Genomic DNA, 18,785 nt, shown 5'->3' on the forward strand with positions numbered 1-18,785 from the left:
TCCCAAGTCATAATGTAATTTATTTATCTTGTGGGTGAGCCCAACTGTTGTGATTTGCAAAACATGTGTGAAGCTAGCTTGTGATCAACCAATTATGGTTAGAATCAGAGGTGGTATTCAGCCAGTTCTGACAGATTTTGGAGTGGAAATATGGAATAGTTCGGAGAACTGATAAATAGGCTGGCCTCGCCCCTGCTGCCTCCCAGCTGATCTTCTTTTGTTGCCCCAAACAGGAGAACAGAGTGGGAAAGCAGGTTAATGGGGTGGGAGGGAATGGGGATTTTGCAGTAACCTTCCCCCAGGAGTGGGGAGTTAGGATTTTGCAGTATCCTTCCCCTGCCACACCCACAAAGCCATACCCACAAAGTTACACCACTCCCAGAAAGCGACACCTACAGAACCCGTAGTAAAAAAATTTGAATCCCACCGTTTAAAACAAACCCTAACCCGTTTATTAAGTTAAACCAGTCACTGTCTTTCTTGAAGGCTCTGGGATTTCATCTTAGATGAAAAATATTAGGGATTACTAACAGAAATCTGTTATATATTTCAGCATCATTTGAAGAAAATAATGACATATTATTGCCTGTTTAAAACAACTGTATTTGTGCTCTTGACTATTTTGGTTTATTTAAAAAAACTGCACTGGGTTATGGGACTATATGAAAGGAAGTAATTGTGAATGTTGGGGAAGTGGCTTCCTAGTTAATTATGTGGGGAATAGGACAGACATTTCCAAAATCATCTCATGCTGTCCCGCATTTAATCTCTGTAAATGGCAATGCTGGAAAATAAAATAATGGCTGCCTTTGTCTTCACTTTTTCCTAGGTCGCTGCTCTTCTGGAAAATGCTGAAAGACAATACTGTTCTTCAGAACTTCCTACAGCAAGATCTGACATCTAGACAATCTTTGGTGCTATGTTTAAAGACCAACAACTGCATTCCCAATATAAATGGCTGTGTCTTTTTCCTTCTGTATGTTTTATTTTGTCATTAGAAATGTTTCATTTTTTAAAAAAAAGATTGAAAAACATTGCATGTTAGTTTTTAAAGCTTTGGTCAACAATATTTTCCAAGGACTAATACTATGTTTGTGACCATATTACACAAAGTTTGAGAAGCTAGAAACTGCTTTCCCCCATCCCCCCAAGACATACCCTGTGAATTCCACAGATTAGGAGGCAATCTAGTGATGTTTTTCATCTAATTATGTGTCTGGAGGGCCAGACCCCAATGTTTTTTTTACATAAGAATAAATCCACCATTCTCAATGTCTTCCATACTTATGGTGTCCTTGTTTGCAAAAACAAACTTTGTATATTTGTGTGTGTTTTTTTTCCTCAAAAATCCCACTGAATATCTTCCATTGCTGCAGTTTCCATAAAAACTAAGTATATTATGATTTTGATGCTTTTCTCATGCTAAAATTGATACTATGGAATCTAAAAATTGATTTAAAAAATAAGTTGAAAATATGGAAGAATTTTGGCATCTTCAGATCAATTATTGGATGATAAACTAAGGATATTATTTGCTTACATCATAATTTGAACCATTAACATTTTCAGCTTCAGAGATACTTAAATGATTAGAAAAGATGATTACATTTTATGAGATCAATAAGTCCATAATTAGTCTTTATACATAGTTTATTAATTAATCATTTTGATATGCACATTTTAAAAAGGAATTGGAGACCCTTATTTTATCTAAACAATAGGAAACTGTCTTAACCTTTGTATCAAAAATGTCAATACGGTCAATCTAATTTACAGAATATTTACAGAAACATTTCATACTTATTTACCCCACTGTATTTGTACAGAAGAGGAATAGATAATAAGTAATTTTATCATGGTAGAGATGAAATGCTTCATTAAAACAGGTTTTTCTAATGTTCTAAAATGTTTATAATCTGGTATAAGTCATTATACATGAATTTATGGCTGAGACAGAATTTAATACTTTCATACAACTATATTCTTTTGATCAATATACCTATTATTGCCATATACACTTACCCACACATACACACACATTCTTATATTGTTATATATCAACTCAGTTTACTACTAGGCAGTCACCCCACACAAAAGGAAACATTTTGCAGACAATGGACAATTAACATAACAACTAAGATAATTCTGCAAAGAACAATCTACAAAAATGCAATTTTGAAGTGTAATACCAGTAGTATAGTAAATGTTTTCAGCTGTGCTAATCCAGTAGGTTGTAAACTTTTAATGTTTTTCAAAAGTTTTAAAGGACTTTTTGCAGATTGTGCTTTATGATATCAAATACCTGTCGAGCAAGTTGGAGGATATTGTAAAATATTAGGATTGTTCTGAAATATCATTTCAGATTTTTTTTTCTGGATTATTGGTATAAGACAGAATCTTACTAGTTTAACTTCCCCAAAAAATATTCAGATCATGGTACAAAATCAAGCAATTTTTTTTTTTTTCCTTTATATTTTTATTCAATTTTCACATTCCATTTGCAATCATTTATATACAGGGTATTTACTATAAAAAAAGAAAAAAAAAAGAAAAAGGGAATAAAACGAACAAATAAAAAGGAAACACAACTCATCATTCACAACCCCACCTAACCCTTTCATCCTCCATACACCCCATCTACCCCCTCCAACTTTCCTTTCTCCCTCTAACACTCCCCTCCTACTTCCCTTTCCCCTCAAACCTTCCTTCTCCCCTTACTCCCCGAACACCCTCCTTACATTCCCCTTACTCCTTCCTTACTCCTCCCTCTTCTTTCCCTCTACCTCCCTCCTTGGTGTATGCCTTTATTCGAGTGTTGTTTGATCTGATAAAAGTAAAATGAACCAAGGAAAAAAAGAAATAAAAAAGGGAAAAAAAAAAAAACCACCGTATATAAATACATTCTCGTTCTTATTAAGACTATGTTAACACCCCCCCACCCCACCCCCCACAAATCCCCATCCCTAATCCTCCCGACTTCCCAGGGCCCACACCTGGCACTACCTTCTGTCTAAAATATCTTGTATACATATGGATTAAAAAATAAAAGTAATATATCAAAAGAAAAAAAAAACAGAGAAAAAAAAAAGAGAAAAGAAAAGAGAAAAGAGAAAAAAGAAAAAAAAGAAAAAAAAGGAAACCACTCTTTGTGTTGATCTCAGCCCCCTATCTTTATCTATGCTTAAATAGTATAAATCATTCTATCTATATTTTATTCTCGTCTCTTACTTCTTTGCTATTTACCCCAACCTTCTGTAGATTCTCCCGTTCCTCTTCCTAAACCTCATGATCCCTTCCAATAAAATGTAAGCAGCGTGGTTCATGCCACATATTCAAATATAACTTTACAGACAAGTAATCAAACTTTCCCTTCTGGTAAAATTTAAACAGCGTAAATGATCTTTCTTTACCCCCTTTTCAAACAGTAATTCAAAATCCCCTTCTTAGTAAAATTAAACAGCGTAGATCAAATATTACTTTACACAGGAATCAATTTCTATCTTAAGATAATTCCAACTGACTTCCTCTTCTAATAGGATTTAAATAACGTAGTTCATTCCACATGCATTTTACCCTCATCCCTCACTTGTCTGATATTTACCACTATCAAATTTATACTAGCATTTGTTTAAAATATAACTCAGAGGGATTTCAACCAACTTTCCCTTCAAATGAAAGTTAAGTAGCATGGGTCATTCCACATATTCAAATAATACTTTCAGCAAGAGTCAGTTAACCTTCTATTTTAAAGTAATCCCTTCTAACAAAGTTTAAGCAACATAAATCATTCCGCATTCTTTTTACACTTATCTTAAGATAATCCCAACCGGCTTTCTGTTCTAATAAACTTTAAACAACGTAAATTTTACCCTCATCCCTTGCTTGTCTGATGTTTACCACAAATAACGTAGTTCATTCCACATGCATTTTACCCTCATCCCTTACTTGTCTGATATTTACCACTATCAAATTTATACTAGCATTTGTTTAAAATGTAATTCAGAGCGATTTCAACCAACTTTCCCTTCAAATAAAAGTTAAATAGCATGGATCATTCCACATATTCAAATAATACTTTCAGCAAAAGTCATTAATAAGCTTTAACAACGTGAATTTTACCCTCATCCCTTGCTTGTCTGATGTTTACCACTATCAAATTTATGCTAACGTTAATTTAAAATCTAGCTCAAAGTAGTTTCACCCAGCTTTCCCTTCTGATAAAAATTAGTCCGCTTTTTCTACCGGAGAGAGGTCTCAAACCCCCATTCAGTCCTCAACTTTAGCAAGCATTTTGAAATGTCTAGATTCTCGATCTCCGTTTTTCTGCTTCTCCGAGGGAGGAGGGGCTACCCCCTCCATCTTGCAACCACATGGCCAGCCGCTTGGCTTCTCCTTCCGCTTGTCTCTCCACTCTTCCAAGCGCGTCAGGAAGTCCCGCCTTCAGAATCCTACAATAGAAATCTTGAGCCTCCGAAACAGAGTTAAGACAAAATCTTTGATTCTCAAATGTAACCGTGATACCGGCAGGGGCCTCCCATCTGTATCGAATCTGTTGACTCCTAAGCTCCTTAGTTAAAAAGGCGTAATCCCTTCTTGCTTTCAGCATCTGAAAAGGAATATCTTTGAAAACAATCAGGTCCTGGCCGTCAACTCGGAAACTGTTATTATGAAGCTTTTGCACAATCGCATTTCTAGATGCTTTTGTAGAGAAATGTATAATTATGTCCCTCGGGAGCTGTCGCTGTTCCGCTATCAATGAGTTCTGGCGATAGATTTTCCGAATCTGCCAATCAAAGTTAAGTCCCGGGCTTCCCAGCGCATGGCTGAAGGCTTCAGCAAAGGTCTGTTTCAAATTCTCTTGCTCCTTTTCACGGAATCCTCTGACTCTTATTGCAGATGCCTTCCTATTAAAATTTATCATCATAAGCTGTTTTTCGTTATCTCTAATTTCTTGTTGTAAAATTTGAATATTGGTAGTCAAATTAGAATTAGCCTTCTCCAGACTTTCCAATTTGTTCTCCATTTCAGCAGAGTAATCTGTCAGGGCAGACACGGCTGCAAACGTATTCGCCTTCATTTGATTAACTTTAGATTTTAAATCATCATATAATTCCAATACAAATTCCCTAATTTCTTTCTTAAAAGCATTAAGCATTTTAAAGAGATATTCCTGTGTTAAAAGTTCTCCAGCAGAGGGCATAGGAGACAAAGGCTGTGTTTCCAATAAAGATTCTTTAAATTCTTTAGACACATTTGTAGCAAGACGCTTCTTTGACTTGGGTGCCATAATAAATAAACAAGTAAGCAGAGCTTCGCTCCCCTCTATTTCCAAAGAAGAAGAGTTTATTTTGTTAAGGAGCGGTCTGCAGGAAGATAAAACCGGCTAAGTACATCAATCATCCACAGAGAGAAATCGCCATTTTGAGGTCTATTTAGACAAAGAAGTCTCTAAGACGAATGGTGCTGGTATTTACGATAGTAATAAAAGCATAAATCTCACAGGGGTGGGACCCGCCCGTATCAGTTCTAGCTTGAAAAAACTTTGTTTTGTCCTGGGGGGGGCTAGCCTGTCTGGGGCTGCCAAAAAAAAAAGGCAGCTGAGAAGAAATGGCTGGAGATAAACGCTCCGCTTCGGCTGGATCTAATCTCTTTCCACAGCCAAAAAAGAAAAAAGGCTGTGGCTTACGAATAGACCCTAGCCTACGGAGCTATCCTCCCTGCCCCTTTCTTAGCCAAAAAGGGGTGCTATCTATGATCTTATTTAGATATACAGACCAGATCTCTGAGGAGCTCGGTGGAGCCCTCCTCGGCAACAGGCCACGCCCCCAGGAAGCCAAAATCAAGCAATTTCTGAAAACCCCAAAATAGATAACAAAAAAGCATGTCTTAATTGCCTAATCTGGGACAAATGGTGTTTACATTATATCATATGGTATTATTATATACATTTATAACTTTTATACATCATATACATTATAACATTTATAAAGGCCTTATGTAGTGTTTCTGGATTGTTTCCAAACAACAAACCTGTGATGTGGATTGGGAAGAGACTGAGTGTGACTAGCCCAAAATCACCAGCTAGATCTTATGCTGATGAATTTGAGCTCATTCTTTTTAATGCAACATTTTAACAAGTACAGTAAAGTGGCTCTTTCAAACTTCCATAATTTGCAAACTATCTTAAAACTTAGTGTTTATATCCTTTGCTCTAACATACATTAATTTTTTATCAGATTTTTTTTTCTTCCATTCAACGGTGTCTGATTCTCAGACTACTTGGAAATCTGCAGTTTTCTTGGCAAGGTTTTTCAGAAATGGTTTGCCTTTGCCTCCTTCCAAGGGCTGAGGAAAAAAAATGATTGGCCCAAGTCAACCAGCTGGCTATGTGCTTAAGACATCTCCAGGTTTCTATCCTAATGCCATAACCACTACATCAAACTGGCTCTCAAGCTGGTTCCAACTAGTTGTAATATAAAGGTAAAGGTTCCCCTCGCACATATATGTTAGTCGTTCTCGACTCTAGTGGGTAGTACTCATCTCTCTTACAAAGCTGAAGAGCCAGCGCTATCCAAAGACATCTCTGTGGCCATGTGGCCGGCATGACTAAATACCGAAGGTGGAAACGCTATTACCTTCCCACCAAACGTGGTTCCTATTTTTCTACTTGCATTTTACATGCTTTCGAACTGCAAGATTGGCAGAAGCTGGGACAAGTAACGGGAGCTCACTTTGTATGCAGCGCTAGGGATTCGAACCACCGAACTGCTGACCTTTCTGTTGTCTTAGCCACTGAGCCACCGCATCCTTTCCAACTACTTAGCAGTTGTCAATTGCTCTATTTCTTTTTTATCCACATAAACTCTTATCAATCTAAGGTCTATATTGCAGATAATATATTTTAGAAACAATACATGCAATTTTAAAAATTGATAGTACAATCCTAAATCCCACTGATACAAATGGATCTTTTTTTCCCAGAGACAAAATATTTCATGGCACCATGACATAAATATTGCGGAGTTTTAGATATTTGTTTCATGGTATTAATGTTTTTTACTGACGAAATAGGGCTCTACTGAGCCTGACGCATCATCGTTCAAACAGAGCCAAGAAGTCAAACATAAAGTTTCATCACAGACAAATGAGCATAGCAAATATTCGTCTTTTAACCAAGACTGCTGTATTTATGCAGAACACTTCACTTTCCGCCACCCTGTGATAGCCCTGAGTTTTGCAGCAAACGATAAAAACAATATAAATACAGAACGATGTCGCCTGAGATTAAAAATTATAATAATAATTATTATTATTATAACAACCGTCTTTTAAAAAGATGGGGGAGACAAACAAAACAAGGGACAGGCGAATCTGAGGACCACATCAGGCGGCATTATAAAAGAGGGACTCAATTGCCAAACGAGTGGACGACGAGTCTCTTTAGTGGGTGGTCTTTTCTCAAGTTTTTTTTTTTTTAAAAAAAGCGCAGGTGCCTGCGCAGGCGCGTATGCGTCGCAATTATGACGTAAGCGGAAATGGGCGAGGCCGTTTGGAATTTTGGCGCGAGCGCGGAGCGTTGGGTTCCCTTCTCGGAAGCTTGGCGCGCTCCTCAGAGGAGGAGAGGAAGAGAGAAAAAAGCCGGGATTGCTGCGTCTGGGAACTCCCGGAGAATCCGAGCTCTTGAACTTCTTTCGTGACTCCGAGGGGATTGGGACGGAGGAAGAGTTGAGAGAGGTAGGAGAGTCCCCGAAGTTTTTTCCAGGAGAAGAGAGGTAGTTGGTGGAACCGACTAAGCTATTGAGGAAAGGGTGCAAACAACCCAGCCAGATACTCTTTGGAGAAGGTGTAGTCGGTCGCTGTTGTTGTGAAGGGGAGTGGAGCAGGACGACCCTACTGCCTCAAATTTTAGGCTGCTTTGTTAGCATTTTAAAGACAATATTAGTACATTTGGTGTGTGTGTTTGTGTGTATGTATAGGTGTGAATGTGTGTGTGTGACAATAATGGTTACTTTATCTTATTTAACTTGACTGTCTTGGCTAATCTTCAATGTGTAAGAAAGCATGTTTTTCTTTTCTTTTACCCAACGTAATTTCTTTTGGTATGGGAGAACTTGCCTTTTCAGCAACCGCAAATAGAAAGCATATTTTCAAAGTCCTTGAATACAAGGACTTGCAACTTTCAAAGAAAGATATTAATCTACTTGGTGAAAAATAATGTAACCCATACATTTGTCACTTGTGAAATGTTATCTAGAATCAATGTTTTCCATTGTTCAAACTTCCCATGCAATCAGTATATTTTACTGACTGATCACTTATTTATTGACTTATCGCTGACACCCCACACAAGTAAAGGTTTTTTCTCCCAAATTCAGGGAATTGGTCTTCAGCTCCATACACACTTGGTTTTGTCAGTTTTGAGGCAAAACCCAGCTTCAAATCTCCCCTTGGTCAAGAAAAACCCATGTGGCTTTAGGCCAATAATTGCCTCATTGCAACCTTTCCCTTGGGCTTGTTATGAGGTAAAAAATGGTGCAAATAGTAGTTATATGCCTTGAACTAGAGGAAAAAAAGGACAAAATAAATGGGACTGCAGCTTATCCACTCTACCTATATAAATAATGCCACTCTAATAAGGTATGTGTTCAGTTCCAATTGTCTCAAGTATAACCACAATCAGGTTGACTCCAGATGACAGGAACTGGAGGCTTACTCCGGCTTTAGGAATTCAACTTATAATATAGGTTATACTATCTATGTTTTCTCTTGTGTGTTAGATCTTTTCAATTTGGTGTCATTCGGACCACTGGATGACACCTTTCACTATTCCCAGTTAATTGACAAATAGCTAGGATGAAGTAATGTTTGCCAATACTTCAACAAAAGGAGGCCAGACTGTTGAAAGTTACTATTGGGATATTGTACCTAGCAGAATTTATTTCTTATGTTTTAGCGGATGGCAGCATTTGCTTGTCTTTGGGAAGGCTTGGAAGCTGATCATCCGCTGTTGTATGGGAAGCTTCTAGATAGTACTTGAGTTGGCTAAATTAGAAAATTATTCTTGAAAGAGGCAATAGCCAACCAATTTTGAACTATTACTAAAAATACCACCAGATTAATGTTCTGTAGTCATCAAGAGTTAAGATTAACTCAAGGGTAACTTTGCTTTTGTGTAATGCAAATTATAAGTGCAATTATCTTTCCAAAGATATTTATAATCTAGATTTAGAATAATAGGAATATTAGAGGAAGACGAGGCAAATTAAGAATGGCTAGTGGAAAATAGACATTTCAGTTTTGCTTATTTACCTTTAATCACATTAGAGGTTGAGATTAAAGGAAATTAAGATTTCATGGAACATACTGGTAGCTTTGAGAAGGGACTTGCAGAAAAAGGTGACTCAATAAAGATTCACATAATGCATTGTGCCATGGATTAGCCGATCATATTTTAATCAAGCCAATATTTTAGTTTTGATAGTGTTGTGCAAACACAATTTGAATTTGTTAAGTAAATTAAAATTAATCATTCGACAGTATGTTGTGTGCATATAGCAAGAGGCATTGAGAAGAATTAATTCCATGTATATTAGCATTAATACTGATGGGTAGAACATGAGAAAGCAGAAAAGTTTCAAAAGCTTAGAACTAATGTATTAGGATTGGAGAAATAAGTGTTTCTTTTGCATTTGACGTGTTATAGATGAAAGATGGACTTTCTCTGGGTGGGGTGTTAGATAAAATATTTGGTTTTTTTTCAAGGGGAATAAATAATTTATTGAATGAATTATTTCCTCATTCTGTCTTTATTTAACTGTTTCAAAAAATTACAGTACACAGTTCTTGTACATTGAAATTCAGTTTTATGTTCATTAGAATTCTGTAAAATAATTCAGACTTTAAAAAGTGACCCATGATCATAGAGCAAGTTGATGTTCTGGAAAAATCTATAGGCCACACCCCATAAGTGAATTAGTCATGTGGGCTAGAGTGGCAGTCTCCAACATTTCCGGCTCGGTGGACTGGCAGTGGCAGCAGTGAGGGAGAAGGGATGGTTTCATCCTGCTTTCACAAATGCAGCTTCACATGCACACATTCACCCACCACTTCCACAACCCAGTTCCAAAAGGGCCAAAGACCAAGTGTTGGGGACCCCTGGGCTAGAGTACAAAGAAAGCCATAGAACTAACTTTAGTAAAGGTAGAATCCAATGATGATTGCATTTTGTTACCCAATAAACTTATACCCTCTAATATTGTAATGGTATGTGGGAAAGACCCTGGAAACTTGGGCAAAGAGATGTTGTCTATAGAATGATTGGATAAGAGAGGACATAAGTCATTGCTGGATAGTGGACAAAGCAAGAGGCTCTGAAGAGAGCCCTCCCTAGTTTCTTGGGCTGTAAAGACAGTGGGAAATTTATACTTTCAGACATGCAAGATTTTGTTAATACAATACCTTGCAATAAAGTAGAATTGGTTTACTGTATCTGGTCAAGTTTTCTCTCTACACGGAAAAGTGGACAAATATTTTGGAAGATTTCCATCACAGTGTCTTGTCCAAGGATCAGGAGATGAACTTTGCTGCATTAAATGTGCAATTTTGTTAGATTCTTCTCAGTGCTGAGACCCTCCTGTTCACACCTGATGAGAAATAGTCAGGAAAATTGGTTTGGCAGATAATCACAGTACATGTTAGAATAGACCAAAATTTCTTTAATTCTTTTTAATTTATCTACAGTGTAGACAAATTCACTTCCATGGATCAGTTATTTGGACATGGATAAAATCTTCCATCTATCAATGGGACAAAGTATCAAAGAAAGGGTTGTCATTTTAGCAGCCCAAGAAGCTGTTTAGATAAGTGCAAGAATGACATAAAGGAAACTAAGGAGAAAGTTAAATATGACTAGGGAGTCGAGAGTGAAATCAAATTATACCCCCAGTTTAAAGATGTTTTACATAAGCTCTGGTTTTGGATATTTACTCCAAAATATTTCAGGTATTTGTATTGCCTTTTCCTCTCAGTATGAGGTTGAAGGAACAACAGTAGAACAGCATCAGAAGTGGCAGAGCAAATGAAGAATTGGTGGAAGAGGAGAAATTTGTTATAATGTTATAACGGTGATTGATCAGGGAGAGGCTAGCTAAAAGGCTAGTAATGAAGTAACTTGAAATGGTTTCTGAACAAATAGAAGTTAAGAGAGGGCTACCTAGAGTATGTACCATTCTTTAAGTTGTAATTTTTTCAGTTTAAAAACGAGGAGGAGGAGATTATAGTGTGGAAAATCTATAGCCAGACCCATTGTGTTTATGTGAACTAATAACAGGCTGGAATATAAGCAGCAGGATTAGTAGAGAATATTTTTAAGGGATAATTTAATTCAGACCCTCTACTTCAGATTTGTAGTTCTGTCAGAAAAGAATTCCTATTAACTCAACTGCTTCTTCTAAATACCTCTTTTAATGCTTATAACATCCTTGTAAATTTGATTTTACTCCAGATGGAGTCCAGTGATCACTCTATTATCTAAAAATACTTGTTGGACCATTTTTATATTATTTTATAAAATATTTTGGTCAGATCTGCTAGAATATTTTGGTGAGATTTGTTCCATTATATGTAGAACCAGCTTCATAACCACATTTGGAGTCCTATTAGTCTGATGCTCTGAGCACTATAGAAATGTTTGTGTCTTTTAAACAAAACATTATACACAATTACGGTTGCCATATTGGATAAGAGAGCACATAGTGCACTCTGTAATATTTATTCTTAAGTAAAAGTAAAGCTAAAAAATTCCCTGTGGATTTTACTCTCCCTAGACGTTGCTAACTATAGGGGGGTGCTTATCTGGTTTCCAGACTATTGAACCAACACTGTCCGAAGACATTCCCGCAGTCATGTGGCCAACGTGACATCACAGAGCATTGTTACCTTTCCATCGAAGTGGTACCTATTTATTTCTCATTTGCATGCTTTCAAACTGCTAGTTGTCAAGAGCTGAGGCAAGGAAGAGGTCACCCAGTCTCCTGGCATCCGGGTCTCAAACCTGGGCTGTTGGTTTTCCAATCAACAAGCCCAGTGTCTTAACCACTGAGTCATCATGCTGCCCATTACCATTAAGTAATCCCCATTATTTTCAGTAGAAATTATCACCGAAAAGCATATATGATTACTTCTTTTTTTAAGTACTTTATGATGGATTATGTAAACAAGAAACTAGTAGAATAAATCAATAATTTGAAACTTATATCTCCAACATGTTCCATTTATTGCTTGTTCAATTTATACTTCTGCTGACAGATGTGCTTTGAGTGCCTCTAGAAACTAACAAGTCATATTTGCCAGTTTCATTTGAATGTCACCTGTCTTATCAGGAATCATTAAGAAATTTCATGACTGTTATTGATGGATCCTGGACCCCTGCAGCAGATAGATGAAATCCAGTTTACCTGAAATACTATTCAAATGGCCAGGATTTGGAGATAGCAGACCACAGAGCATTGATTTTCTCAGAGGGAAATCTAATGCTATTTGAAAAGCATGATTGTTACTAAAGCTTTTAAAGGATAAAATAAAGAGAATCTTGCTGCAAAAAAACTGAAAACATTGAAATTATTACTATCAAAGGTTGTTTCCAGAATTGTAAGCTAGAAATAAAGAAGCATTTGTTTGGGCCATAATAGCAGTAAAATCTCTCAGCCTATAATGTTTCTAAATATGCTACTACTTATTTTATTCCGTGCATCTAACTAAGGAAGAAATAAACAAGGCAGACAGAAGCATAGTTAATAGGCTTTATAGGTTTGGCTATTTATATTAACTCTAAGAATTTCATAGTTTTGTTAAATATATTTACTTACATTCATACAAATTAAGATGAACAATGTAAGGATGCTTATTACATTTTATTCTTTGTTTGTTTTGTTTTCTTTTTACTTATGGTCACTGACTGTAACAGTGTATCTGTCTAATATGCTATTATGTTGTGTGAAAAAATGGTTTAAATTCAATATACATCATGATCTATATTATTCCAGTTAGATTAAATATGTGGAATAATTTGTGACCATGCTGACTATTCAGTTTGTATAATTGATGAACCTGAGGAAAAGCCTAGCACCAAAACCTGATGCTTTATGGGTTAGGCTATAAAAGAAGATATTGCACAATCTTACTGATTGCACTTCCTACTTTCAGAGATGCCGGTAGCTCTTGACTGTTCAGGTGCTGAGTCTCAATTGAGCCATATTCCTCTGCCCGTGCCTGCCTTCTTCAAAGAAGCAGAATGCAGTTTTTCCATCAAAAAGACCCGCCAACCACTCAGCTATACCCTTCCTCCACGACCACGTCACAAGAGTACATTAACTGTGAGCCGAATTTTCTCTGACCGCCGTCTGCAGCCTTGGACCAAGCTCCAGCCACGTAGTGTTTCCTTTCATGACTTGCACAAGCAGAAATCGCCTCTACATAGTCATCTATATGATGCCTCTAAAAGAGAGTTGTTTTTCAAGCAATGTTTTCAGAAACTCAGCTGTTTGGGACGAGGATCTTTTGGGGAAGTATATAAGGTAAGGGGGTCATCAACTAATGATTAGTGGCTGATAAGATTATAGAAATTAATGGAGACTATATTAATGGAGTATAGTTGGGACAGCTAAATGGAAATTCCACATTCTGCAGGTCTATGTGGTGACTGGAAGAAAAGTATTGGGATCATATTCTCAATTTCAAAGAGGTTTGAAACATATTGAACTTTTGTTTGGGCAGAGATATTCTTCTGTCTTTAAGTGTAACTTGTGTAATTGTTTGAAAGTACCTCTTCTAGAAATGTTTGCGTTTCAGATGACGGTCTTTTAAATATTTGTGATTTAATTTTGGCTGCCTTAGTACTTACAACAAATAAAACATTTATTTGCAATCTAATTACATGATATAAACACTACTCCCTGTCAGAGAAACTTAATATTTTTGGCACAAAATGGTACCATTCCTCATTTGAATGTTGAGATTATCAGGTGGGATTCTTAATTTAAAACATTTCTGTGGACTGTCCAAGTTCATCACTCTTCTCTCTTATAGGTACGGTCTCGTGAAGATGGTCAGTTGTATGCAGTGAAGCGTTCTGTGGAACCTTTCCGGGGTGAGGGTGACAGGCAGCGCAAATTGGCTGAGGTGCGCAAGCACGAGCATGTGGGGCACCATCCCAACTGTGTGAGCTTTGTACAGGCTTGGGAGGAGCGTGGTCAACTCTACATCCAGACAGAGTTATGCCCGGGCACACTGTTGCAGTACTGTGAGGAATATGGCCCTCTGTCCGAATGGCAAGTTCAGACCTTTCTCTGGGATATGCTTCAAGGACTGCGTCATTTACATAGTCGTAACCTTCTACACATGGATATCAAGCCAGCTAACATCTTTCTATCATCTACCAATGTCTGTAAGTTGGGTGACTTTGGGCTAATGCTGAAGTTGGACTCTGGGGATCTGAAAGATGCTCAAGAAGGGGATCCACGCTACATGGCACCGGAACTGCTCTGTGGAGAATATACCAAAGCTGCTGATGTTTTCAGGTGTGGGATGTGATGAGAAGATGAGAGCTAGATTTTTTGGTGCTAGGAATGGTGATTCTTGCATAGGGTTTGCTCATTTTCCTCAAATGTTGCTAACCATGGGTATTAAAAATCAGTGATATAGTTTAATAGTGCTGCTTGTTTCAGTTGCTTGATATATGTCTTTCTTTCTTCCCAGTCTTGGCATAACTATTCTAGAAATTGCCTGTAATATGGAGCTCCCCAATGGAGGTAAAGGCTGGCAGCAACTTCGACAGGGTTATTTGCCCCCTGAATTCACTGCAGGTGAGCAGCAGCAAAGGAGACATCTCTCTGTATAATATCTACATTCAAGAATTCTGCTGGCAATCTCTTAAGCAGGCAAACTGAAAAGCAGAATGATCAAGTGAAGATGAAATGAAAAATGCAGTATGCCACACAATTAAAGATAGGTGACTGAATCTTCCTTTCCATTTCAGGTCTCTCAGTTGAGCTGCAAAAACTCCTAGTTGCCATGTTGGAACCCAATCATCTTCTCCGGCCCTCAGTAGAGATGTTGCTTAATTCTAGTCTTATGCAAAAAACTGAGAGGTGGCGAAAACTTGTGTTGTTAGCACACTCTGGGATCCAGCAGGGTGTCTCCGTGTACAAGGTAAGCATGAATTTAGGCAGACATTGTTATGGTCCAAATTTTAAAGCAACATTTAACTACACCTCTTCGGTGACTTCATTTTTATGTACATTTGCTTCAAAATTGGTTAAACATTTTAAAAATAAATACTCCATACACTCTGCCAGAACACTCTCTTCCTTATAACTATAGTCATGACTTCCATCCTTGTTATTAACTTATTACTTTTACCTGTGATTGAATGAAACTGAACTGGTTCTACTTCTCCTTGAATTCTTGGATTTCTTTGGTACCTATTAGTACAAAATTCACTGATTTATTCCAAATGTTTATTATCATTTAATGCTAGAACATTTTCTAGATTGTTTTGTTGTCAAATTTAGGAGATGCTGTATTTCATGGTTGTTTTCTGCTTGGTGTGTCTGCTGATCTCTTTCTCAGAGTTTAATATTTTCCTTTTGCTCATTACAGACTCTCCTCAGGTTCATGCAATGGCTTTGGGGAGCTCTGTACCGTCCAGCTCAGTGGTTGCTCTTTTGGCGTAAGACTGTTCCAGTCACACCACCACATTCACCCTTTCTTCTTCCCCTGGAAAACAGCAATCTAACTAGTGACTGGGGTGAAGAAGATGATGATGATAAGGAGAACTTTGGCGATGATGTATTTGAACTTTCAGAGATAAGTAAAGGACATAACCACACTTGCCCTGTGGAGCTGCAGTCCTTGGATAAGTAAGTTAGAGAGAAGCATATTCCCTTTTCTACCTATCTTAAAATGTAGCAGAAGTAGAAAGTGAACATGAACAAGTGGCCTGCATCAAAATATATTAAAATAGTGGTAGATGAATCTTAGTGTTTTTTAAGGTCAGTGAAGTGCTTGCCTAATTTGAAAAACAGATAAGGTCAAATCTCAACAATCCATTGAAAAATATCTTTTTTGATACTGGAATTGATGAATTACTAACATGAAACAAAGTCCATTCACTCAGCCTTTTTTAGAACTTCTTAATTCCCTAACACTTCAAATGCATGCAGTAACTTATCTGGTTTTAGCCATCTCTGAAACCCAAAACAAAGGAAAATTGTTTATCTTGTTAAAAGGACTTGAAGAAGCATATTGTAAAGAGCCCTACCCAATTTACTGCTTAGAGCATAACTGACAAGTAAGAGCTTCCAATGGATAGCACCAAGTCTTTGAGAGAGAAACTACCTCACTATTCTAAGCAGTAGTATCCTCCAATGCTTTTTTATAGTTGTCATAATGATTCTCCAGAAAAATTCAATCCAAGCCTGAAGGCAACTTATGACATTAGTAAACTTATTCAATTCTAATTTTCATATGAGAATGTATTGCTCTTCTGATATTTTCTCTAATTATTATGAAATGTTTTAGCTTATGAAATGCTATCATCAATTATTGTCTTAAGTATTTAAAAAATTGAAAATACTCATTTAGCTTTTCAACAAAATTTCATCTTTTTTAATTGATAAGGATAACCAATTGCCCTATCAAAAAATAATTATCCCCTGATAATTCAAATTATTTCTGGCTAAGAATTCAACTTTTGGGGAAAATGATTTGCATTTTTCTTAAAGGACAGAATAGGTCTGTTTTACCTAGAGCTTATATGATGAATGAAAGGGAGAAGAGGAACAAGTAACTAACACAGCCTACTTGTTCAAACATGATGTGCATCATTTATTATATGTGTTGGTCTGAATTCCCCACCCATTCTCCAATATATCTGTCAGAGTTTTGCTAAGCCTAAAAACCTCCTTTTTATTTTTCTTCCAGACAGCCTGGTTCCCCGCTGCTTACCATATGCCCATGTGCAGGAAGCACCTCCACACCACGGCATCCCTCACCCCAACAGACTCGTTGCAGGAAAAGCAGGTGAGATATTATTGAAGCAATGACTATGAAGAAATATTTGTTTTCATATATGTATAACCAGATATAATCTGGCTTGTTTTGATTTACAGGATTGTGCAAGTGTAATATTCAGTAAAGTCCTATTACTTAAACCTAGGCTTACTGTGTCTAAAACTAGTCAGTAACTAACTAAACTTCTGGAGACTTTTGCAGAGTCACCTGCAAACTAAAGATACAAAATAATATTCAGAATGTTTGATGGCTTAGCCAGGCAGCAACTGTAGCACGGGCCTAATACTTTAGTTTGCATGTTTTCAGTTGTTCAGGAAACGATAAAAGTGTGGTATTTTGAAGCTTAAGATTTTCCCAAGACTCTTAAGACTGTGGAGAGGCCAAATATTTTAGTTTCTTTCTTGCTAAATTGTGAAGTTTCCATAATTTCTTCCTTTTTTTAATCATTCATAGGTCTTTTACACTCCAGGGAAGTCCCAACCTTAGTCGCATTAGTCTGAAGTCCCCATGCAGCAGCCCCACTTCATCAAACATGTTACCTGCGAATACATTGCAGCACACACCAACATATGATGAAACAGAAGTTAAATGGGAATCAGTTTTACTTCAATGCTCAGATGAGTGCTCCACTTTTGAGCCAAAAAATTTGCTAAGCTTATTTGAGGATTATACAACACCAAAACAAAAATGTCAGAGCTGACGGGGGAACTATTTTCTGACTGCTTAGGCCCTTTTGGGGGGAACATATTTTTTTTTAGCGTGCTAGAGGTCAGTATGCTCAGAGGTACCAAAGTTTGACCAACTTCAGACTAGTGAAGGAAAGGCAAGTTATTAAGGATGCTTTGCTGTGTATATTTTATCTACGTCAGTATATATAAGGCTGTTTTTTATATATTCTTGCCTTTATGATTTAAGAATATTTTTCTGATAGTAGAAAGCAGATCATAATCTGTCACCATTTTAGGTAAAAGGCATCCTACTTTCATAAAAATATGAGGATTTCTATATGATTTTTTTTAAAGCTTTTGTCTTTTTCTTTTTGTATCAAATATTTTTTGTCATTTGGAATTGGACTTTGAGTTTTGGGGCTCAATGATCTTTTATTCTGGGGATTTACAAATGTAGCTATAATTCATGATATTAAAAGCATTCATAATTTCCACTAATTGGTTTGTTTCTTTTTTAAAAAAGCATGATTATAAAATAAAACTCCATTAAGAAAAAAAAAGGCTTAAAGGAGATGTTATTTAAAGCCAAGTCTAATATATGATGAGGGAAGCTATTTGAGTTTCATGTTTAATGGAAAGAAACCTTGAAATACAGACCTTTAGATAAGTGATTGTAAATTGTGCACATTATTATTGGCTACCCATATTTTTGTGTCTCTCTTGGTTTCAGGATTTTTCAATCAGATTACATGAGATACCCTATTCATATTAGGTAGAGATAAAAGTGACTGGTGATTGATAAAAATGTGCTTTTCTGGAAGCGTAGTCATTCTTTAATAAGCTTCAATTAGGAGATAATTAGGATGCATGTATTTTGGTTTTGGAATATCCAATTGGAAGCCTGATGAATGTATGTGCATCATTCAGTTAGCAAAAAAAAATCTGTACAGTATCAGCATGAAATTTGCCACATTACCAATTCCTGTCCTACTTCTATGGCATCTGTTCTGCCTCATAGAATGGGACTGCTTTGATTTTATGTATGCA

General features: G+C 36.8%; 1 protein-coding gene across 1 annotated transcript; it reads left to right on the top strand.

The window, feature by feature from the left end:
* Positions 1–7,569: 7,569 nt before the first annotated feature.
* PKMYT1 (protein kinase, membrane associated tyrosine/threonine 1) lies at positions 7,570–18,213 on the top strand. The gene is made up of 8 exons (XM_032234821.1): positions 7,570–7,734; positions 13,204–13,574; positions 14,086–14,576; positions 14,755–14,861; positions 15,035–15,207; positions 15,658–15,917; positions 16,981–17,079; positions 17,524–18,213. The coding sequence occupies exons 2-8, from the start codon at positions 13,206–13,208 to the stop codon at positions 17,768–17,770; spliced, it is 1,746 nt and encodes a 581-aa protein (XP_032090712.1). The 5' UTR covers positions 7,570–7,734; positions 13,204–13,205; the 3' UTR covers positions 17,771–18,213.
* Positions 18,214–18,785: the final 572 nt, after the last annotated feature.

Source organism: Thamnophis elegans, chromosome Z (genome assembly GCF_009769535.1).
Source record: "Thamnophis elegans isolate rThaEle1 chromosome Z, rThaEle1.pri, whole genome shotgun sequence".
Classification (NCBI taxonomy): Eukaryota; Metazoa; Chordata; class Lepidosauria; order Squamata; family Colubridae; genus Thamnophis; species Thamnophis elegans.